The 24,324-nt window shown below is 38.3% G+C and overlaps 1 protein-coding gene across 11 annotated transcripts in view; it reads right to left on the bottom strand.

Moving 5' to 3' along the window:
• The window catches only part of Marchf1 (membrane associated ring-CH-type finger 1), a 732,725-nt gene that overhangs the window by 4,587 nt on the left and 703,814 nt on the right, over window positions 1–24,324 (bottom strand). For all 11 annotated transcript variants that reach the window (XM_048791729.1, XM_048791736.1, XM_048791735.1 and 8 more), the window contains one exon: window positions 12,987–13,134. In XM_048791729.1, the coding sequence (XP_048647686.1) occupies window positions 12,987–13,134 (148 nt within the window). The remainder of the gene's footprint in view (window positions 1–12,986; window positions 13,135–24,324) is intronic.

Here is a 24,324-nt window from a genome sequence, read left to right as displayed (position 1 = left end):
TTCTCACCTATTGTTGCAGTGACCTCTTGCATCCAATATCTGCTCTAATCATCAGACACTGTGTTAGACATTGGGCACTGTGACGTTTATTCCTTATAGCTAAATCTTAAAGGAAGGATTATGAACACACTGAAAGGATCAGAGTTTAAATCCTTTTAAGAAGGTGAAATAATGGATATATGTGTAGGCTTATGCAGACTAATCTCCCTACATGCATTCCCTGTGAGAGAAGCCTGCCATATCCTTCTCACTAAAGAGACAGAATTTCTGAGGACAGTCATGCAAAGGACTTAAGGTTTTTGTTGCTTGTTTCATAAATTTTTGTATTTTGTCACAAAGAACCATAGCTTGGATGTGGTGGCACACATCTGTTATCCCAGAGACCCAGGAGGTTAAAGCAGGAGGGTCACAAGTTTGAACCCAGTCCCAGTAATTTAGTGACCCCCCCTGAGCCATAAAAGGTTGGGGAGCGGGTGCTAGGAAGGTAGCTCAGTGGTCAAGTGTCTCTGGGTTTAGTTCCCAGTACCAAAAAAAAAAAAAAAAAAAATCCTAGATATGTGTATTTTCTTCTAAATTCCCATAGCATTACTAGATACAAGCTTTCTTTCACAAAGAAAGTTTTTACAACAGTGAGTATATGGCCACACCAGGATGGTGTGGGGCACATATTTGCTATAATGAAAAATAGTCAAGTGGAAGTGTGGCTCTGTAGAGAAGGACAGTAAAAGTAGATAGAAACCACAGCAAGTCTATGGTTCTATGTTTTTATAAAAGTGAATGAGATTTCTACCTTTTGTTAATAGTGACATTCGCTTTATGCTTCTGAAAGCAAAATGGACAGTACCTCTTTTCTATTACAACGAAGCACTTTATATCCTAAGACTATCTAGAAGTAACAGGGTGTCCTGCCAATTCCTGGTCCCAAATATGAAATATGGAACATTTGTATGCCCAGACTCCACAGCAAAGACAATGTTATTCTTGATGTTTACATAGTTAATATTGCAAGTATTGTCAAACTCTTACAGACATGATAATCATGTGATAAGATTTTAGTTTTCCATTGTGAAAAAAGCTAATGCAAACTTAATAATCATAGTAACTTTTTCATATTTTTAAATTCTTACTTTTTCTATTTTTCCATATTTTCTTTTAAATACCTGTTGTGTTTGTCATTTGGCAAAATAGTCTTTCTGAAGTCTGGACTCATTTCAACCTTTCCAACATTTTTTTTTTCTTAAAATGTTTGCCTCTAACTCTTTTGGAAGAGAATTGGAAATTTTGGAAGAAATGCTCTCTGAATTTAAAAGTTCTGTGCTGACATAAAAAACCTCTCACTATTGTTGATGTTTTATTCATTTGTGGCTCTGTTTAGCACTGTTGACCTAAAGTGAATTTTTATGCTTCTTTCAGTATCAAATCTTAAACTTAATTTTGCAATGGATCAAATATATTCAAAAGAATTTATTCGAACCTTCATGGCTAGCAAAGATAAATGTTTTCTCTAACTTCTGATTTGCAAGGACTTCCTTTTGATTTAACCAACTCATGGTGTCAGCATCCTGAACATATCCTTGATCCCAGTGGAAATAACACTTCAAAATATCATTTGTCAAAGCTCACACAAGTAGAAAATGGGTAATAATAAGTCTATATCAAAGAAATCAAAATCAACAATTGGTAACCTTTCAAAGCAGAAAGAACTAGACCCAGATAGTTTTATTAATGTATTCCTCCAAACATTTTTCTACAAATCTAACCTTATTCTAAAATAGTTTGTTATAAAAAGAATGTATATCACTAGGGTTAGTTCCATGAATTCAAGCCTGTCTGGGACAGACTAAAATCTCATAGTGAGATGACTTTGTCACCATTTAAGTATTTGGAAGTTGTAATGTATGTGTATTTATAGAAACTATCTCACCCAAACACCTCATATCTTGAAACTATGCCCAATTTTGTTCCTAAAATTTGCTGTGATCAAATATCTCTGTTTTATACTTGTGTTCAGAAGCCTGATTTCTGTCACCCGAAGCCTTTTTTTAGTAAACTTTACCTAAAATCCTATCTGTGTAGCTATTTCCCAAACATCCCATTTTCTAACACAGATCCATGCTTTATCATATGCTCTTCCGTCTGTCCTCTTTACAGTAAACTACCAATTCTTCAGAACCCACCCCAGGGAGAGAAGAGTGCAGTCTCTTTCATGAGACTGGCAAACATAAATTCATGTCCTAATTAGTGGCAACACTATCCTCCTAATTGCTGTCATAGCTTAATGGTCCCTAACACCCCAGTCTAGGTCAGCCTCTGAAGTTGGCACACAAAGCAAAATCTCTTTGCCATTGAGGCTCAGGAGAAGCAAACACATTCTCAAAATGTTGCAAATTGTTTGTATAGAAACTTTCCAAATGTTAACTGGTTAAACTTACTTTAGAGTAAAATGGAATTATTCTGAATATAAAATTAGGACAGACACTGGAGTTTTCATGTCTTTCCCTACTTGAGTCAGAATCTTGGAAAACTAATTAAGGTATAATGGCAGTCAACTTTTTAAAGGAACAGAGATCAATTATCAATGCATTTACTTAACAGAAGATGCTATTTTTAGAAAACAAATTGGCAAGAAAAAAACAAAACCCAAAAAACAAAAAAACAGAACTTTTGATTTTAGAAACTCCAGAGTACAAAAATGGACTATCTCAGACATTTGGCAGTATTTTGTTGGTCACATACTGTTTCCATTGTCCCACAGCTAATCTTTGATTTTAAGGATAGTGATTTTCACATTGGAGGTCTGCTACCTGGGTTTTATTTCTATAAGCTGATGTATTTGCTATCACGTGTGTTGAGTGACAGCACTGGTCTTATCTAAGTGATAATAATGATACTGTATCATGTGTTCTAATGCCCTCCAGAAACCTTTTCATTGAGGGATGGAAAAACAGAAGAAATTTTAAAAATTGGGGTATACAAATGTTTTGTATTTATTCATGAATTTCCCAATGTGCTTATTACAGACTTCTTGAGTTGTGCCCTATCTGGTAGCATCAGTCCCTCATCTAAAGATTTCACTCCACTTTTCATAATGGACCACATAATCTGTACTTGAAACATATTCCTACATTTGTTTATTTATTTTTGTAGCAATTGCTTATTGTTGTACATTTCAAGAGATCAACTTCTTTATGAAATACAAAATTGTTTAGGTTAAAAAATAGATATTGCTCAATTCTTGATTTTTTTATTTTTAGTATTCCAGCAAAAAAATGAACTAAAAATGCAAAGTTCAAGACCTTTAGAGTCCGTCTATTTCAATTCTCCCAGCTTCCTTTTTCTGCTATTTAATGCTAATATGGAGACCAAGACCCAATGATCTTGATCTAGTAACTTATGATAGTATTGAAATTTGGTTTGCATATTACATAGAAATAGCAATCAACTTGCTATTTTTATTTAAAATATTTTAAGTCAAAGCCTTTATAAATGATTTTAGGAGAAATTCTGACAAATAAGCATATGGGATAATTTTAATATTCACAAATAAATGGTAGCACACATTTAGGGATGGCGGGATCTGAGGGCTGTTCTTACTGAATGCTAAGGAATACAGTGGTATCAAAATGTAGTTAAAAATAAAAAGAGTTGAATTCCTCTCTATGTAGAGTCCTTGTGTTTGGAGTGCAGAAGGGCTTTTTTAGCTCCTTTCTTAGTTCTCTCCATCTGCATGAGAGGAACCATCATCTGGCATGCCACCTCAGTGTCAACTATAAGTTTTCAACCATGGCTAGTTTTGTCCCGTAGGGGACATATGGGAATGTCAAGAGACATTGCTTACTGTCATACCTGGAGTTGGGTTGGGGTGCTACTGATCCTTAGTAAATAGAAGCCACAGACTGAATGTCCCACAATGCATAATACAGCCACCCTCCGTCCCTGCCCCCACCAACAAATATTCAGTCCAAAATGTCAGTAGTGCTCAGGGTGAAAATCTCTGTGGTAAAAAAGACAATCACTGAAGATTCTTATTAGGTAATTTGCAGGGAGGATTCAGTATACAAGTAAAACATCTTGGAGTTCTCCAAATTTAGGACTTTTGCTATAAGCTATTATTTTAAGCAGTAGTTTCTGTGTTTAGAAAGCTTTTAGCCACAGACTGGAGATGAAGTGTGCTTTATCTCCCATTTTTTAGGGAAATCCCCATGGATTACATCCAACTTTCCCTTCTGTTTGCTAAATCAAACTACCAGCTGTTCCTCATAAAAGCCTGGAGATTTTCCACTCCTGAGCTTTTCTCCATGATATTTCTTTTCTTTGGATTTTGCTTCCCAACTTCTGCATGTCTCCTGCCCCACAACCCAACTCAGAAGTAATTCCTAGCTGAAAATGAACTTTCCCAGTGTCCCAGTTCCAAGTTATTTCTCTGCTTGTGGAATGAGTCCACTTTCTCTTGCAACTGTTTTAACCTCGCTATCCTATAATCTTGACAAATACAGAATTTGTCCGGTTGGTCTTTGTTTTCCATAGTGCCTTGCTCAGTAGATATTTTAGAGATGAATGAAGATTTTACAGCTTCTCTTCTCAGTGAATCTCTGCTTTTGTTGGTAGACAATCTCAAGAACTCTCCTCATGCCCCTCCTCTCCTTCTGGAACTAGTGACCCAAATCCATAATTTACCAGTAGGTCTGAGCCAGGAGTAATCAGCTGTCATTTTTTCTGCCTGTACTGGGAAATTTTGTGTGATTCCTCCCCTTTCTTTTACAAAGTAGCTATGAATCAAGTCTCCTCTGCCCAACACATCCTTCCTTAATCAAAGCTCACACTAAACCCCTGGGCTGAATTTAGAGTGGTGAGCATCTCCCAACCCACATACAAAAACAATTTGGGTGCAAATGATCATCTTTTAAAGAGATAATGTGTTGTTTCTTTTTGTCTTTGATGAAGTAGGCGAGATTTTTGTTTTCTATGAAAGAAACTTCTCAGGAGCACAAGGATTCATTTCTATTCCTGCTTTTGAGACTGGAATTCTGTGGGAGTTTCTGGAGGTTTGGGAATAAACTCTCTTTGCATCTCTATCTTCCCAGGCCTTAATGGGAAACACTAATGGGACAGAAATTGGAGGAGCAAATATTTTGTCTACCATTATTTTCCAAAGAAATAAGAATCTTCTCTTATAATAAATTTAATTGGTTCATTTGCATTCCATATCATCATGCTAACTCTCCAAAAAACAGCAATACATTCTTAGTCTCAATATGATTATTAAAATAGATTCCTCCAGGTTTCCTTGGAACAACTGGCTATATGTGATGTGGTACTTGAGGGCTGCAACATTTTAACACACCATCCCAAAGCAATCTACATGCTAATAGCTTTTCCAAGAAAGGCTTGAGATGGTCTGCACATTTACCCTTCGATATGATGTTGCAGACTTCACAAATTAGAGGAATCAAAATGCTACATTATTTCTTCTGAAAGCATAGAGCTGCCAGAATGACAGAAATCAGTCCACGGTTTTTAAGGAAATGTTTATTTAAAGAGCAAAGTAAAAGCACTGTGGACAAAGAAAAACAGATGGACATCACAGCTTGTTCTAGACTCTTTTTGAGTCTGATTCTGGGCAAGATTTTTCTTACCCAGTGGGAGAACCTGGAGTGTCCAAGATTTTGAAAGAAAAGGTAAAAGTGGTTGAGTTGAGAAAGTAAAAGTTAGAAATTATTTTTTTCACAGAAGAAAAACCCTACATTTACCTTATCCTATTCTTTATTGGTGTTGGATCAGGAGACATGGATGGTGCTATTGATTTCTCCTTCAGGAACCTGAGACTGAAGCATCATCTATAAACAGGACCACTCCAACCAAGGGGCTATTTATAGTACTGTCTTTTCAACATCACTACCAGAAAACCCCTCCTTTTTCTTTCCCTTTTTTTAATACTGGGGTTGAACCCAGGGGTGTTCTACCACTAAGCTACATTTCCAGCCCTTTTGTATTTTTTATTTTGCCGCAGGGTCTCATTAGGTTGCTGAAACTGGTCTTCAGTTTGTGATCCCCCTGTCTCAACCTCCCCAGCCAATGGGAATACAGGTGTGCTCCGTCACGCCTGGCTGGCTAAACCTCCTCCTTTTCAGCTAAGATATACCCCAATCCCAAAATGATTCAGACTTTTCTTCAGTTTCTTTGCAGGTCACATCTTAATAGGATTTCCCATAGTGTGGTTAATGACTTTTTAAAGATTTTTTTGTTGTTGTTGGAAAAATCCATACTTACTCCTGAAAGGTATGGATTTTTATTCCTAAAAATCAGCTATTTAGTGGTTATGCTTTTATCTACCCTAACTCAGGTAACTATTTCCTTAAGGTATCAGTTTCTTCATCCTTGGTAGCTTGTTGCAATAACAGTTCCCAATTGGCACAGGCCTCCCTGTACCTTGGGTATGCAGTCCCATATTGACTCTGGGCTTTGTCATGTGACTTGCCTTGGCCTATAGGACGGTAGCAAACAAGATAAAATCAGAAACTTTAAAAGGTCTTGCTCTCCTGCTGCCTTTTTAAACATTGCAACTGCCATGTGAAGAAGGCAGGGCCATCACACTAGAGATAACACACACACACACACACACACACAGAGCTTAGTTGTATCTGTCATAGCCCGGTCAATAGCATTTCCACTAGCAGATGTGTAAAGGGGCTTGTCCTTGCCCCTGTAGCTGCTGGATGACACCTCAGCTCTCTGCAAACTCTAAATACCTAAATGACTTGCAAAATTGGGAGTGAAGTAAATACTTGAAGTTTTAAGTCACTAAATTTCAGATTTTCATTTATTTATTCTTTTTTTTTCTTTTACAGCAAACACCAACTGATAAATCATTTTAAAGTGGAGGTAAACATGGTATCTACTCCTATGGTTTTTAGTGGGTCTTAAATGAGTTATTAGGGCCTGCCACCTCCAAACAGCTACATAAATGTGAATAGTTATTATTGCCTTTTTCTGGGTGATTTAAATGCTACAGGTTTTGGCTGACTGAGCTGTAGATTTAAGAGACAACTACTAAGATCTTTCCAACTTTGCTGGAATGTTTGACCTCTGTGTGTTCCCCTTGACTGCAAGTAATGAAAACCTACAGAATCTAAGAGGGAGAAGTCCAGTTAGCTACTAGCCAGGCTGCTAGCACTTAGTGACTTCTAGATGTCCTCATCATGTGACCCTGGGCATCCTTTCCAGTTGCAATTCTGTTCCTCAGGAGAATACTTCAGAAATCTCACTAAAAATAAACTAAAATGTCTTTAGATACGTATGGAGTGTATAGTTTCATTGTTATCTGTTAGGCAATATTTATGCCAAGCTTTCAGCCAAATGACAGTGGCTTGGGAACTGAGGTGTATCTGAGGGCCCCTTTCAGATTCATTTATTTTGCAGCAATATTGTTTCTTGGAAAATATATTTCCCGTGGTGATAATATTGTGTCCCCATCCTCTCCACCGGAGGCACAAAGGCTAGACACCGTAATAACTACTCTTTTGATTTCCCTTAAACTCCAATTGGGTAAGCAATTTATAGTATAGATGGAGACAGCATGAATTTCTTATTTTTTCATCTTAACCTCGGGGGTCTTTAAGATCTCTCCTAGCATTTAAATTTGATTTCTCAGTTTCCTGCTTATCTTACGTAGCAGAGCATGGGACTGGAGACACCTGGAGTGTGTCTAAAAGCCTTTTTAAATCACCAAACAGCAGAAGAGAAGCTGCCTCATTTAACAGCTTCAGGGACAGTGCATATTTAGAAAACATATATCTCACTGGAAGTTGGAATATCTTTGACCGAGTGCTTAGGTTATGCAAAAGGTGTTACACAAAATGTGTTTGTATAAGGAAGTGTGTGTGTGTGAGTTGATTTTCTCCTGGTTGCTTTTCTCCAGTTGGAGAAATTATTGAATAAAAACAACTCTGTTTCACATATCTTTTCCTTAATTTGTTTCAATATATGAATAAACATATATGATAAATATGCATTATTTATGGATACACATTTCAGTTTACCTGATGCAAAGTAAAGTGCATGATTTCTGAAAAAAAAAAGTCATACAAAGAAACTTTAGAAGGCACAAAATCTAACTTGCTTAGTTTCATAGAAGAGGAAACTGTACTTCAGAGAGATTAATGATTATTTTGTTCAAGATAGCTAGTCATTGACTAGGACAGAACCAGAAGTCTCGTCTTCAGATAATTATCCCAAGACAGTGATTGTTATATTTGGGTTGTTCTTATCTGCTAGAGTCCGCCACAGCTAGAAAAAAAAAAAATGTTTGAATCTCTACTAATACCAAGTGCTCTGAGAATGAGGTGGAGCCCCTGCCCTAGAGTTGCTTAGAGGCTCACAAGTGAGTCAGCCATGAAAATAAAAATAAAAGTTATGTGACTATAAACCTTGTGGTATATATTTTTAAATAAATCTGGGATAACTTTAAGATCTGCACCTACAGTCTCCTTGACATAGGTTGAGCATCCCACATCTAAAAATCCAAAATCTAAAATGCTACAAAATCCAAAACTTTCTGAGAACTAACACAATGTCACTGTGGACAGTTCCACCCCAGGAAATGGGCTGCAGCTGAAACACAGGCCCACTAAACATACTGTACAAAATTGGGTGTCTAAGGTATAAAAAACACAAACGTATTTCATGTTTACACTTGGGTCCGATCCACAAGTACCTTTTGTGTATATGAAACTCTTCTGAAATTTGAAAATACCCCAAATGGATAGTATAAATTGTTGCTTTTTTTTTTTTTTTGGTCCGTGTTTTGTGTTTCATTTTTAACAAACAAATAATGTATGAGAAATTCTTCTAGAACCTGTAAAGAGAAGGCAGGAAGAACAATTGTTGCCCCAATTAGAGTCAGTAACAACGGTGATTTAGAGTGTTAAAATTTTCAAGTTCCATATGTTTCATTTATTTTACTTTATTTTCTGTCATCACAGGAGAATGAAAGAGTAGAGTGAGAGAGCCATCTGGGGCATCATGCATTTTAATCTAAAAGAATAACCCTTCTCAAACATATGGACAATATTTTTTTCTCCCAGTATTGTCATTACAGCTCAAAAAATTTTGCTGTTTTATATTCAACCTCAATGTTCGTTGAAAAGGACAATTTGTTCCTCTCCAATTATTTCTGAAGGTTTTTCAAGATAGATTTGAAATATGTTGACCTTTAAATTATGTGTTGATTTTTTTTTTCTAATAACTTTAAGAGTAAATTCAGGATCAACACAGTCCCAATGCCAGGGAAAGATGAACGTAACAATGATTCAGACAGATGCCCATACTCCACTTAAATGTGTGCATGGGTAAGTAAGGTTTCAAACAATTTGAACGTAAATCTAGAGGGTACTCTTTACACAGGTCACTGTGGCTTTCATATGTGGCCTGGGAACTGTCCCACTGGCATGTGACTCTGTAGAGACAGCCATGGGCACCATTTCTTGATAAACACCTGGCTACCTAATTCATAAGCTTTAAACACTGAAGATAAAAAGGATGTCATTTTTAGTTGCCTTTAAGAAACTGAAAGATCTATAAATTATATATAATGTATAATACAGTGTGTCTGCCCTAAGGGACAGTCCAGTGTGAGACAGTGGTCTGAGATCCAGCAACCACTCAAAATTGAAAAGAAAATATCCAAAGAAAATTCTAAAAGGAAAGTAAAAGGGGGAAAATCTCAGGTACAAGGAATTCATACCTCATCCTTCCTTCTATGACATTGACTGGACGGGACCAACTGCCACCTCCCAGAGGCAATGAGCATGAGATATGTGGTGACAGGGACAAATATATCCCCACCTGTCTGAGCAGGTGAGGGGACTCAGATAGTTAAGTGCATTAACATGGTAAATCACATGGTGGGACAGATTCTCAACATAGCTGCATGACAGGAATCAGGGATGATTAGACTGAATCTGTGGGGATAAACCACAGGCTTTGTGGTAATGTGGAAACTCCACAGGTAATTCCAGTGTGCAAGGAAGACGGAGAGCCAGGGTGGGGCCAAGTGAGGGGTGGTCCTGGAAGTATATGGCAGGGCAGTGGCTCTCAGACATCGGAATAACCTGTAGACTTTTAAAGTACAATTTACCTAATTGCATCCTGGGATTCCTGATACAGTGGTCTACCAGAGTGAGAGGTTAGTTAGAATCTTTATTCACGTGTGTGTGGTGTGTGTGTGTGTGTGTATCTAGGGGCATAAGAGGCAGGATAAATGGGATATATGTATATATGTATGTGTGTGTGTGTGTGTGTGTATGTGTGTGTGTGTCTCCAAGGGATGTTGACGCTTCTGTACCTGCGACACATTCTGAGAACCACCGTATTGGGAATAATTATCCTAGTTTGTAGAGTTGAACCAGGTTTCCCACAGAGACTGGTATTTACCTGCCAAGGCTGAGTCTGGGTTAGGGAGGTATTTGAGATATTTGAGTCTTAACTGTGTGTGTGGTGGCAGTGGACAAGGGAAGCTGGGAGGGAATTTTTTTCACAGAGGGCAAAGCTTAGCAAGGGTCTGCAAGTAGATTTGAGGAGCAGAACATATGTTCACTCTCACTGGTGACACCTGAGTCCTGGGGGCAGCAGAGTCCCATAAGTAGTTTGGGTTATATATTAAGAGTTTTGGCTAAATGGGGAGAGGACTTGATTTGATCTGTGGTTTTGTAAATTTGCTGTGATTATATAACCAAGCATGAGTTGAAGATGGACAAAATTGGAGAAAGTCTAGGTAAGAAGTTTTTGCACATGGCTGGTGTCAATAAAGAAGGAGATGAGTGGACAGATTCTAGGGTCATAAGAGGGATTTGATGATTGATGTAAAGGAGAGGAGGACAGATCAGGAATGAAAGACTGAGATGTAGATTTGGCTGCTGGGTATAGTCTTGCCTCTCCCACAGTGTAGGGGTGAGGTGTGGGGTTGACCATGAGTTTGGACACAGTGAGGTTGGGGTACCTCTAAGACCTTCAAACAGAGGTGTTCAGGAGGCAGGAGGATGCGTGGGTTGGGGTGCATTATGAGGCTATCAGCACAGAAATGGCAGCTAAGGATGTAAGAATAACCAGGGGACGGGAGGATGAGCAGGGAGACAGAAATGTGGCAGGGCAATAGGTCTCTTGGGGACTGGAGAGGTCTGTTGGCTGAAGTTGAGATAAACTGAAGCTGAGCTGAAGTTGTAGGATGAATGGTCACATCTCACATGCCTTAGAAATACAGCTAAAATAAACCAGAGGGGTTTCTTTTGGGTGGGTTACGGGGGTCTAAGCGGTTATGAAACGAACTGCTGCTTGTCAATTCTAGCCTTTTGCCTTATGTCTCTCATCTATGGCCTAAGGAGAAGAGCCTGCAGTCTACTGTGACCAGGCCAAGGCAGGGGCACAGGGGTGAGGCCACATCAACTTAGGGAAAATGCATGGCTCTCCTACACTGAGCTCCAAATTAGCCACAAAGGGTCTCTACATCAGGTCTGCCCGGGGTTGCTAGAACGCAGGAGTCCTAAGGTAGTGCACTGGGTGAAATTAGATGGGGATGCGTCTGCTTTCCCATCCACTTGGGACTACCTGACTGCAATGTTTATGGCACACTTTCTGTAATTTGGCATGGGCCAGTACCTATGGCTAGAGGGAAGGGGTTAAGGAAAAAAAAATAAGAAGAAGAAAGAAAAAAAGAAAGAAAGGTCTTATCCTCAGGGAATTTATTTAATCGTGTGAATATGACATTTGAAAATCAATAATCTCTGGAACAATGTATAATGTAGTTGCAAACAAAGTAGTTTGATATAAATGATACAGTATATAAATGAGTTAATCCTGAACAAACAAACCAAAACCAGAGGCTCTAGCCTGCCCGATTTTCTGGCCTTTACACTTGCTTTAGCAGCGTTTGCAGTCTTTTAGGAAAGGACAGTATAGTAGGATCTGTAGCTCTGTCCCTGGCTCTTGCTCCTCCCCTTTCCCTTGAAATACATAAAGCGCATCCACAGTGCATGTTGTGGATCCTTACAGTCTGAAGACGGTGGACCCCGTCTGCACGAATAAATACAAGGGAACAGGATAGGCAGGCCCTTCTCTTTTAAAATTCTTTTCTTTCTTTGTTCTCTCACTGTATCCTACCTTCTTCTTTCTTTAATTTTCCTATTTTGGGGGGTAGCATATAAATATTTTTCATAACTCTTATAAACTCAAAATATACCATCTGAACAATTTCTCCTTTCAACTTCACAAGGAGAAATTGTTTAAATGGTATTGGGACTTGGGGCATGGGAGTATTTTTCCCTGTTTCACCAGCCACGATTTAGGCATGAACTGCAGCCACCACCCAGTGAGAGAGAGGACAGGCTGTCTTCAGAAGTGAATGCAAATGATATTTTACAGCCACGGTGTTTCCCATTTTTGCTTCTGTTGCAAATGATCTACCCATTTTAAATGTAAAAATACATTTTGAAACATCTGTTTTTGTAGTCTTGACACCAATCTTCACAATCGCATTGGGCATAATTAAAATTTTAAACCATGGTGCTAATCCATGCTATCACATTATGTAGTACTAAGAAGCTATAACATGTTCTCTACTGGAATGTCATCTTATTCATGCATAAAAAGAAGCCATGAGTAGGGTGGACTGAATACAGTTTAAAATCCTTCCATTTTTAGTACTTTCCGCCTTTTCCTATCGGGAAGAAGCTGATCCTTTTTCTACTCCTGGAAAACCTGAAGTGGCAAATGCTGCCTGTGAGTTTCTCCCTGCTAAGTTTTATAAGAACTTGATACATCTCATCTCACCTTAGCACCCTCTGTAGTTAGTGCCTTCTAGTCAGAGTTAATCTAGGGAGTCACAGCTGCCATCACTGGCTTTATTCGTGCATCAGCACAGCTAAACCCTTCCCTGCCCACCTCTGGGTACAGTCATTAGGATCCAGGAGAGGAGAGAAAAGACCCGCTCTTACCATTGTCATTGCCTTGCTTGATTTCCTCCGCGGTCCTGTCTATCAACACATACAAAGACCAAACCACACAGGTGATGGCGATGACATGGAATGTGACAGAGCAGAATATTTTTCTCCTTTCACTTGTGGTCATCTGTAGTTTTTCCCACTGCAATTAGAAACAAATTACACAAAACTGAGTTTATAACTAGAAAATTAGGCTTTGATTTTTATTTCCCAGACATTGGTCACAAATGGAATGAAAACATATTTTTGCAATTTAAGATTACACTATACTATTCAAATAAGTCACCATGTTTGGAGAACCATGAAATCATAATAGGTTAAAGATATATAAAAAAAAAAATAGAAAGATGTTGGATGCCATTGCGCATGCCTATACTTCTAGCTATTTTGAAGGCTGAGGCTGGAGGATCACAATTTCAAGGCCAGACTCAGAAACTTAGTGAGACCCTGTCTCACAATTTTTAAAAAGGGCTGGTGATGTAACTCAGTGGTAGGATGGCCCTTGGTTTGTATCTCTGGTACTGCAAAAATAAAAATTAATTAATTAATACAAACAAAAATAATTTCCCATTTTCCAAGTGAATTAAATCATTTTTGTTTTGCTAGTCTGTGTTGCATTCTACAACACGAATGATATACTTTTAATATTGTACAAGTTTTAGAAAACATTTCCTTTTAGGTTTCGGCCTATCACCTCTTTGTGGTACTAGATTACAAGTAGTGATAGGTAACATTGTCTTCTTATTATGACATGACCTTACATAGTGTTTCATTCTTTTTCTCAGGGGTATAGGGTATTGGGGATTGAACTCAGGGGTACTCAACCACTGAGCCACATCCGTAGTCCTATTTTTTTTAAAAAAATTTATTTAGAGACAGGGTTCTCACTGAGTTGCTTAGCACCTGGCTTTTGCTAAGGCTGGCTTTGAACTATCGATCCTTCTGCCTCAGCCTCCCGAGTCCCTGGGACTACAGGCATGTGCCACGGTTCCTGGCTAGTATTGCATTCTTGAATGTGTGAATTTAATGGGTATTTGAATGGCTGATTAATAGTTGCAAGGGAGAGTCAACATTTTCTGTTCACAACTCTTCTAGAAAAACAAAATTTTAACATCCAGGCCATAGAAGACAATCTGCCAAAGCCCTTTTCAAAGTGGTCTTGGTTTATTGATGCCAGAAGAGTTGCAAATTCTGGGACAATCATTGTCCTTTAATCACACTCCTCGAAAGTTGAGGGGTGCTCTCTAAGGCTGGGAGGCTACAGGTTGGTAGAAGAAGTGAAGCTTGTGTGAGGATAGGTTTCCCATAGTGGGAAAAGTAGCCTCTCAAGATAAACTTGGATGTTTGACATGCATAGCGTCACTTCATTTCCATGTTAGGAATCATGCTTTATTTTGCCTTACTGTATTCCCAAAGGAAAATGAAATCACTATGATTTTATTACCTGTGAACGAATATGCAAAGCTCTTAGTAATTCAAGATTCTTTATATTATTATGCCCTTGCTAAAGCAAAATCTTTAGAACTTGTTAAGACCCTATCCCAGCAACACGCACATGGAACTTGATGCAGGACTTAATTAAAAGCAAGAGGGCATCCATCATGTTGCAGAAAGTCCTGGATCTGCCACCAGCTTGAGACATGACTGACATTGCTCACTCACACTGGGCCCCACTTAACTCATCTTCATGAGAAGTATATTTTGGCAGAGGTATGGCAGAGAGGCTGGAGAGGAGCACAATCATCCTTCACTTCTTCCTTTGTTAATAGGCTAATTCTACTAGGGTCGACCTTATGCCCAGCTAAAAGCTGCCTTTCCAACCTTGTTGGCAGAGGTGAACTTTGGCTCTTTTCCACCAATGAGATATGAGCAGATATTTACAGGAACATTGAGATTTTGCTCCTGGATATAGGGATTATTCTTTATTCTTTGCTTCATAGGGGTCTATCAGAACTAACTGACCATTTACACTCCTTCCTGTACTCTTGCATCTTCCGTATTATTCTAATAATGGAGAAATCTTAATAACGTCCTAAGAAGTAAACACACATTTCAATCTACACTCTGTTTTGGAATAATCAACAACCAATTGAGAAGATTTTAGCATTGCTTTGGCTTTTATCGAAACTTCACATCATATTTGTGAAAGATTGCTTCTTAAAATCTTGTTTTGGCATTTATTTATGGCAATATTGATTTGAATAACCTGTATAATCATAGAATCTTACCATCTGGTAATAGCATTTTGTGGTTTACTAAATAGTCCTTGAATTACCTCAATATTCTGTATGACCAGTACAAAAGGTGAGGTGGTACAGAAAAGCAGATTCAGCTGTTCAGATTTTTAAAATGTTCCAGTGTACGGGAATATCCTCAGTAACAAAATATTCCTACCAAGTGTATCCTCAATTGTAAAACTACCCATAAAAACCCTTAAAAATGAGTCTTCTCTTATCTAAGGAGTAATTTGATAAAATGGCTGGAACACATTATTTAAAATCAATGAACCTCCAATAGAAAAATATCAGTGGAACTGACACAGATGGACCAAATCATTTGTAAAGATTCCTTCTTGTTCCAGACAATAGAAGCTCCGAATTTATCACCTCTAACTGGCATTAGAAGTGACATTTTAAGGAGAAACCAAGTGTGAGGGGACCATCAACCTTTTCCATTTTATAAAGCTTTACAGAAACCATTCAGAAATTCACTACGCAGCGCACAGGTAAATGTGATGTCACAGCGCCATCTACCTGGGGATTGTATTACTGCAGCCGATGTTCAGTACACTGCACCAACGAAATCATTGTATTTATAAACTGGACATGTTGTCTATTCAGTTTGCTATTTTATATAACAAGTTTCAATACTTTTTAAATTTTTTAAATTTGTTCTAATTAGTTATACATGACACAAGAATGCACTTTGACACATCATACACAAACGGAGTATAACTTCTGATTCTTGTTGTACATGCACATAGGGTAATAATGTCTGATTCATACAAGCCTTCACCATGAGGAATAGAAGGAGGAGGTAGGGAGGGATAGACAAAGCTGTCATGAAAGTACTGTGATTTAATATTTGTGTAATTGAAATTCAGTAGCAGCACACAAAATACTTTGTGATAGGAAAGTGGTAATCTGAAAATTCACATAGCATTTGACTCCCTTCCCAGCTTGATAAAACAAAGTGTAGTTTCTGCCTACATTAGCATGTGCATGACATTACCAGTGTTATATCTCTAGAGGGTGGGGTGTCAGGAGAGCTGCTTTGGATTCTCAAAGTCCTAGTCACAACCTAGTGACTAGATAGATGGTCACTAGATAGGGACCAGAGTCACGACCATCGGCACAGCAGCAGAATCAGGGTGCTAGTTAGATATGAAAATTCTTGAGCTTTACTTTTGAGATGACCATATTGGCTTTTCCCACAGGGCACTCAGAAACTATGAACCTTGCCTCCTCCTTGATGAGGCCAGCCCCCTTCTGCCTTGCCACCAGTGGGGCAGCAATGGCCACCGCCTTTCCTCTAGATTACTCAGATCTGAGCCAAATATTCAGTCCTCACGTCTCAGTGTGAAGGAGACACACATCTCTCCATCTAGTGCAAACATTAGAGACCACTCCCTTTCTCAAGGTAGAAAGGGGGACAGGGACACACCACAGCACACAAGCAGTCTTACAAGGTTTTGCACTGCCCATTCAGTAGTTATCAAGTTTTCTTTGTTTAGTTACTCCAAATATTTTATTTTTCTAACAGTGATACTATGTAAATGGAAAAAAGATCAAAATGTAAATGGAAAATGTCAAAAAACACTGGTTGGTATTTAGTCTGAGAATTAAACCAACACTCTCTTGAGGTTCAGAACTGATCAGTGACAAGACTTTTTGATTCTTCCAAGGAGTTCCTTCATAAGGCAGCCTTCTATCTAAACTTGCCCTGGAAGACAATTGAGATTCCGTCTGCCCTGTCACTGAAGACATGTGGGTTAGGAGTAAACCTGTAATTGCTACCACACAAAATCAAACATTGATCAGGTTTTGAGATTAAGTTTTCTTGAAAATTAGCATCAGCTAAGGTTGGCAAAACCAGCTTCAAATATCTCAGCACCTCCTACATACTTGGTCTTTGGGCTTAGACTTTACAATTCCTGGGTTTGGGGTACCTATTTGTTGTTCTGGGCCTTTGCTCCTTTGTTGAAATCCTTAAACAATAGAAAGAATTGGACAGAATTCTGTTATTCACTCAGAAATATACAGCCAGATTTTTCTGAAAAGAGTTCTGAATTAGGGCTGGGAATGTGGCTCAAGCGATAGCACGCTCGTCTGGCATGTGTGCGGCCCGGGTTCGATCCTTAGCACTACATACAAAAAAAGATGTTGTGTCTGCCAAAAACTAAAAAATAAATATTAAAATTCTCTCTCTCTCTCTCTCTCACTCTCTCAAGATTTTTGAACTACTGTATAAATTGATGGAAATATTGTTTCTGTGAAATTTTTCATTTGCTCTAGCTAAATCTAACAATGCATTTCAGTGTGATTTTCTAAATTAAATTACTTGTATTTGTAGTCTATTCTAAGACATAAATTTGAAAATACTAATGAAAATGTTTTAAAAATCTTTGTAGAATGAAGGCGGTTCATTTGCACAACATTAAAATCCATGAGGTAGGGACTACTTTGCCAAAACCATTTGTTTTTTCCTGGCCACTGTATAGGACCAAGAATTATCATGAAATCTATTGATTGACAGAGCAAATAACCGCCACTTGGTGGCACTAAGCCCCCGTGGTAACTAGCAGAACTGGTTTCCATGTGCAGGCTGACCAGGCACTCCCAGCCAGCTGGCTGTGAAGGCTGTTGTTTCATTAACCCAGCATCAAAGCAAATTCACAGTTTAGCTGTTTAAATTTTTCTGACTCAGCTTGTCATATTACGGTAGGGTTTAGTCGCTCGTGTGCAAAATAATACCTAGAACAGCAGGTATGAAATGCATTGTATTATCTACACATCTTAATAACATATGTTGTGTTAAAGCGTAAATAAACCCTACAAAAATTCTAGAACCTTGGAGAAGTTCCTAGAGGATTCATTCCTGTGTTGCAGTACTTCTCAGTGTTCCCCAGTGTCAACCTGGGAACTTGTAAGAAACTCAATATTTGGGGCTTCACAACAATTTATCAGTGAGGAAATTTTGGTGGTACAGCCCCTGTAATCTGAGTTTTAACAAGCCCTCGGGTTATTCTCAAGCAAGCCAAAATTTGAAAATGACCTGTTTTATGAACGACAGTTGGCAGAACTGCATGGTGACCTCAGTGGATTCTATACTAGAAGTAGCACTTGTCACTCCTATCATAAATGAGGAGTTCAGGGAAGGGAAGAAATCAACAAAATATTCTGGTTACCTGACTGTGATGTAAATATTCCGGGTCAAATTTTAAAAACTCACAAAATCAATGAATTTATTTAAAATAAAATGATTGGTGTTAGCTCATTAATCACTAAAACAGTTTCATTTTTATTTTACCTTTTAAATTAGTGTTTAGGTAACATGAAGGCTTATTAAAACCTAATTGTATTAGTTACGATTAGTTACAAGTATTTGGGGGAGAGAACCAAACTGTTGACTTATGGACATTTATGAAGAATTACTCTTGAGATGTTAATGAGTTACCAAATTCATAGATTTGCTCACAGTAAGTAATTTCTCCCTTAAATTGTATTTAAGAACACTAGAAGAAAAATCTGACCTGTTCAGGCCCCTAATGAAATTGCTAGAAACTTAATGGTAGATAGGAAACTTAAGTGAGTTTATGCATGGAAATGCAGAACATCACTAGCCTTTTAAAAGGAATTTATTAAACTGTCGCCATTATCATAACATGGAACATACAGCACCATATCCAAATGGATTCAGGTGTCCTTGCTTTACAGGTAACTGTATTATGTTGATAACATTTCTCAGGGATGAAGATGGGATTTTTCATGAGAATTAAGTCAGCCAGAGCCCCCCATCTATTTTTCAACTACATATAGATCTTTTATGAATATTAAATCTCACATGAGGGAAAAACAGTCTGTTTATGTTAGCTATTGGAACAAAGATAAGAAGGTCAAGTGAGTGAGTTATTTTGCATATAATAGGTAGAATCATCTGAAAGATTGTACATGATGTTTTTTCTTTTTCTGTTAGGAATAAAAAAATCGATCACAAGTTATAATAAACGCCCTAGTAACTTCATGTTCTTTTTGTGTAATTCAGAATGTTAAGATTCAATGTTTTCCTAAGAAATACTATGGTGGATGACAGATTTCATAAGAGGTTAAAGGAACTCAAATATTCCAAATAAACCAAGAGCAGTAACGTGGGTGTATGTGATAGTCACATCTTCCATATGATATGTGGAACATGGCAGCGGCCTCTCCTGGACTTTCTTGAAATGGACCTATGGTTGCTATACTGACTGCCTTTGTGATGGCAAAACTTACAAAGTTACCTGAGAATAGATGAGTGAAAGAAATGGCTTTTTTTCCTCAAAAGGTAATTAACTTGGATTTCTGCTCACAAATACTCTTAGTGTTAGCTTTCAGAGAAAGATGTTTGAGGCTGATATAATAGAGCTTTACTGAGAAGAGATCACATTACTTTGGGGTATTTATAACACCATTGAAATGGAAAGGTAGAGGTGTGAGAGCAGTACAGATGCAACTTATTACAAAAATGCCGAAATACCGTTGTGAAGAGCTAGGAGAAGGTGTGCTTAATTAAAGCGACATAGCAAACATAAGTTTGATGGATATGCTGGCCACGTTAGCTAACCATATGAAGAATATGTGGCTAAGAATTGTCACTCAGTGGTGCTATTAGGTGTATGATGCAGTGTTGAAGCAGAGAGCCACGTCAACTGCCCACAGGAAATTGTCCAATTGTGAAGACACTAGTAGAGGCAAAGGCCAGAGAACATAGAAAACACTGGAAAGAGCAGTGGGGACCAGAGAGACCCTGAGTAGGGGCAGGAGGTTCGGGTGGTGGTGAGGAGAGGGACACAAGGCAAAGTCATGTGGAACAGGCAAAGCAAGGGACCATGTATTTGGGGAGGAATTGACTGAGCGAAGTGACTGAGAATTCTGACCCTGGGGATAGGTGGACCTGGATAGAGAGCCCGGTCTGACTTGGGGCAAGTAACCCACCCTCCTAACACCTTGGCCTCCTCCTTGGCAAAATTAGAATAACAGTAAGGACTCTTGCATAGGGTTATTAGAATTTATATGAGATTACATATACAAATAGTTAGCACGCATCAAGCCAGCAAGTAAACCAGGGGTCTCTGGCTACTTCATTTATTCATTAATTTTGAGACAGTGTCTCAATATGATGCCCAGGCTGCTCTGGAACTCGTGGGCTTAAGCCATCCTCCTGCCTCAACGTCCGCAATGGCTGGGACTACAGCTATGGGCTAATTTGTCATTGTACTAGCGGCTTTATGAAGTTTCACATGATTCACAGATGTTTTATTAGGCCCATAGCAGACTTTAAAAATCATAATTATTTGTTGAATTCCTTTAAATGTAGGAAACTCAGTTTGCCAAAGTCCCTGCCACTCTCTGGTTTACATCCAGTATATTTTACTCATATTACTTGTTTGGTACCTTGTGAATTTATGACCCTTGAAGTGATTAAAAGCCCTCATTAGAATCAGTAAGTAAAGTTTTTCAGAAGATAGAAGCCATAAATTGCAAAAAACACACACCAACTTTTGTGATCTTGTAAAGAGCTGAGAACTTTAGAAGCCAACATGAGGAGGTTTCAGAATGACCATTTGGTACTTGTTTTAGTTTCCTTTTCCATCTTTGTGACCAAAAGACCTGACAAGAATAATTAGAGGAAGAAAAGTTTATTTTGGCTCGCGGTTTCAGAGGTTCAGTTCATGTTAGCCAACTTCATAGCTATGGGCCTGGGTGAAGGAGGACATCATCAGAAGGGTGTGACAGAGCAAAGCACTTCAGGACATGACAGTCAGGAAGCAGGAGAGCTCTGCTCACCAGGGACAAAACATAAACCCCAAAGGCATTCCCCCAGTGACCCACCTCCTCCAGCCACACCCCACCTGCCTATAGCACCCCCCAGTTAATCCATGTCAGTGGATCAATCCCCTGATGAAGTCACAACTCTTATAACTAATCATTTCACCTCTGAACCTTTTTGCATTGTCTCAAACATGAGCTTCTGGGGGACACCTCATATCTAAACCATAACAGTTCTGAAAAGATGGGAGTCGTCAGGCTGACCTAGGTTGTCTTGTTGGTGTGCTAAAAGTTTGTTAGAAAAATGGGATGAGAGAATATCAATCTTACAGGCTTAAATATTCTAAAAAGAGTGTGGTCAGTAAATTCAAAGTTAGTAAATTATTTTTATAAAACAGATTGGCTATTCAGTTTTCTCTTGGTATCTGTAAGATTGGTTCCAGAAACCCTTTGGGTACCAAAAACAATGAAAACTCAAGTCCTTTATATAAAATGACATAGTATTTGCATATAACCTACAAATATCCATATACTTAAATAATCTCTAGATGTTTTATGATACCTAATACAGGCTAAGTGCGATGTAAGTAATTATAATATTGCATTGTTTAGGGAAGAATGACAAGGAAAAAAAACATCTATATCTTTTAAACACAGACATTATTTTCTCCCTGAATACTTCAGATACACAACAGGTTAAATCTGTTGAAGCAGAACCAGAGAATACTGAGAGGTGACTGTTTTATGTTCAGCTTACTTTATCAAGACTAACTTTTTCTCTAGAAAATATATGCATATGCCATATAAATGTCTTTGTAAATACATAAAGTTCTGAGATTAGAGTATCAAATGATTTTTCTTTTAAATATTTCCCTTATCTCCTCTTGTTTTGTTAAGATTTTCATGACAGATGAGATTTCCTAATAATTTTGAGAAAAGTATTTGTAATATAGAAAAAAAATGCTGAGTTAAATTATCCACTAGAGGGTGCAATGATATAACCTATGAAGGTAATCTGCAAGGAAAAAAGAAATGGAAGTGTATTTTACATGTGTCAGATGTACAATATGTGGTACTTAGGCACATCTCCATTGGAACTATTGGGTTAACAGTTAAAATGGCAAATTCCTAGGCCCTGTCCCAGATCCACATCTGCGTGTAGCCTAGAAATATGTATTTGTAACATGCACTGTGGTTTTTCTATATGCCGAAGTTGGAGGATCAATTTCCCAAGGAAGGGAAAGATTAGGGAAATATTCTAGAAAGACACTATAACTTCTAATACTTTATTTTTTTACAAGAGTGAAGATATTTCAATCACCACCCCTATATTCCATAAGAACCCATCTAAATCTCAGTTGATTAGTATTGTCATGCAAGAATGTCACTGAAGGAAAATCTAATTAAACTTTCTAACTTCATTTTCTCTTGGTTGACTTGAAAGTAACTAATTGTGGAGGTCACACAGCTGGGCAACACATAATTATTCCCCCAACAGCTCTGCTGTCCTTAACACCTCTGACGTATGGGTTATGATGATAACGTTTGCCTAGCTTACTTGAAGGACTTGAATTTGTGCTGCCCCTTCACTTGGGCCTGCAGATGTCTGATGGGTGACTAGAACAGGATGTATAAGATGTGGCATCTCTGTCTTCATATCGTCTATCTCCTTTGCTCTTTAACTTTTGGGTCAGATTCTACTTAGTTCTATACATAGACATGTTAATCATTTGAAAAATGTTTTGTCCAAAATTATAATGTAGGGTTAAGTTGACCTAGACTTGCTTAGGTCTCTCTCTTCCCCTTCAAGGATATAGACACCTACCAACTGCCATGACAGGAAATGTCAGGCCATGGAAGGAGCAAAAAGATGTGGCACCTGAGTTCTGTTTTTTCAGAGTCAACAGGAATAGTCCTCCCTTATTTGCTTGTCTCTCTCCAGCATCATTCTGTGTCTATAGCTCCTTGACTCCTTGGAGGGGAGAAGTGAACTTGTGAGTGGAATTCCCACTTCGCTATTCTTTGGTCATTGAATGAAGCCCTTTCTTCTCTCATCATTCTGTCTCTTGAGTTGTTGGCTTTATCAAGTGGCAGCAGGATAGGGCCTTTTCTCAGTTACATAACACAAATTGCAGATTTATTAATAGATTTATTTAAGCAAAGTTTCTGTTCTTTTCTTTTTTTTTTTTGGCACTAGGGAATGAACTCAGGGACACTTGATCACTGAGCCATATCCCCAGACCTATTTTGTATCTTAATTAGAGACAGACAGGGTCCTACTGAGTTGCTTAGCACCTTGTTTTTGCTGAGGCTGAGGCTGGCTTTGAACTTGAGATCCTCCTGCTTCAGCTTCCTGAGCCTCTGGGATTACAGGGGTGTGTCACCACACCTGGCAAGCAAGGTTTCTTTAAATGTACTTAATCAATACTTAGTTGTCTATTTTTTCTTGATGGTTATAGTGAAAATTTTAATATCATAACATATTCTCTGGAAGAGAAGTTAGTATATTGCTGCTTCAAGAATGTTGAAGCAGCAGAGAATCTGTGGTGCTGTGTTCATCAGAATATTTAATTATGGATTGTAGCTTAATAAATAAAGAAAACAAAAGGAATAATTGGATTACATTTCATAAAGTGACACAAATCCATTTCCCTACAGATTTAAGCCTTTGTCCAGGACTCTTGGATCAACACATCTCTTCCCTGGCAGTCCATTTCTCGTGTTTGTTTCGTGTGTGTGTGTCCCTTCTTTCCCCCTTAGTGAATATCCATAGCACATTGGGTCTACCCAGCCCAGCAGTCATTCTGCCTAAAGCGATCACAGCCTTGCAGTTTAGAAGAAAGTGTTCATGCACTAAGTGGAGTCACAGGGCCTGGGTATATGAAAAGAAAGACTTTTTTAAAAGACCCAGTTTTACTTCCTGATTTTACAGCTGGTAAAATGAGAGCCCAGAACACTGAACTGATTTTCCCAGGGTTATAGAGATGTTATTACTATATCATTTTCATCCAGGAGCTAATTACTGAAGCATCACAATGCATCAGGGGTTGTTCTAGGTATTGGGAAAGAAGATAACCAGGATTCCTGCCTCCATGAAGTTCATGTTACCGTCACAGTTATGAAATTTTGTGTATTTATTAGAATAGAGGACTGTTTAATTGCTTATCAATAACAGATAATGGGCTTTGATTTCACAAATGCTTCTATCTTTTTCCCAATTTCCCAATTTATCTTTTGTGTGTATGCACGAGTATCTTTCTAGAGTATTCCTTTGGGTGGCAGCAAAGAGCTTTTCCTTTGCCTTC

The sequence above is a fragment of the Marmota marmota genome, unplaced genomic scaffold, assembly GCF_001458135.2.
Source record: "Marmota marmota marmota unplaced genomic scaffold, marMar, whole genome shotgun sequence".
NCBI lineage: Eukaryota > Metazoa > Chordata > Mammalia > Rodentia > Sciuridae > Marmota > Marmota marmota.
Note: the sequence above shows the minus strand (reverse complement) of the source record. Positions and strands in the feature narration are given on the sequence as shown.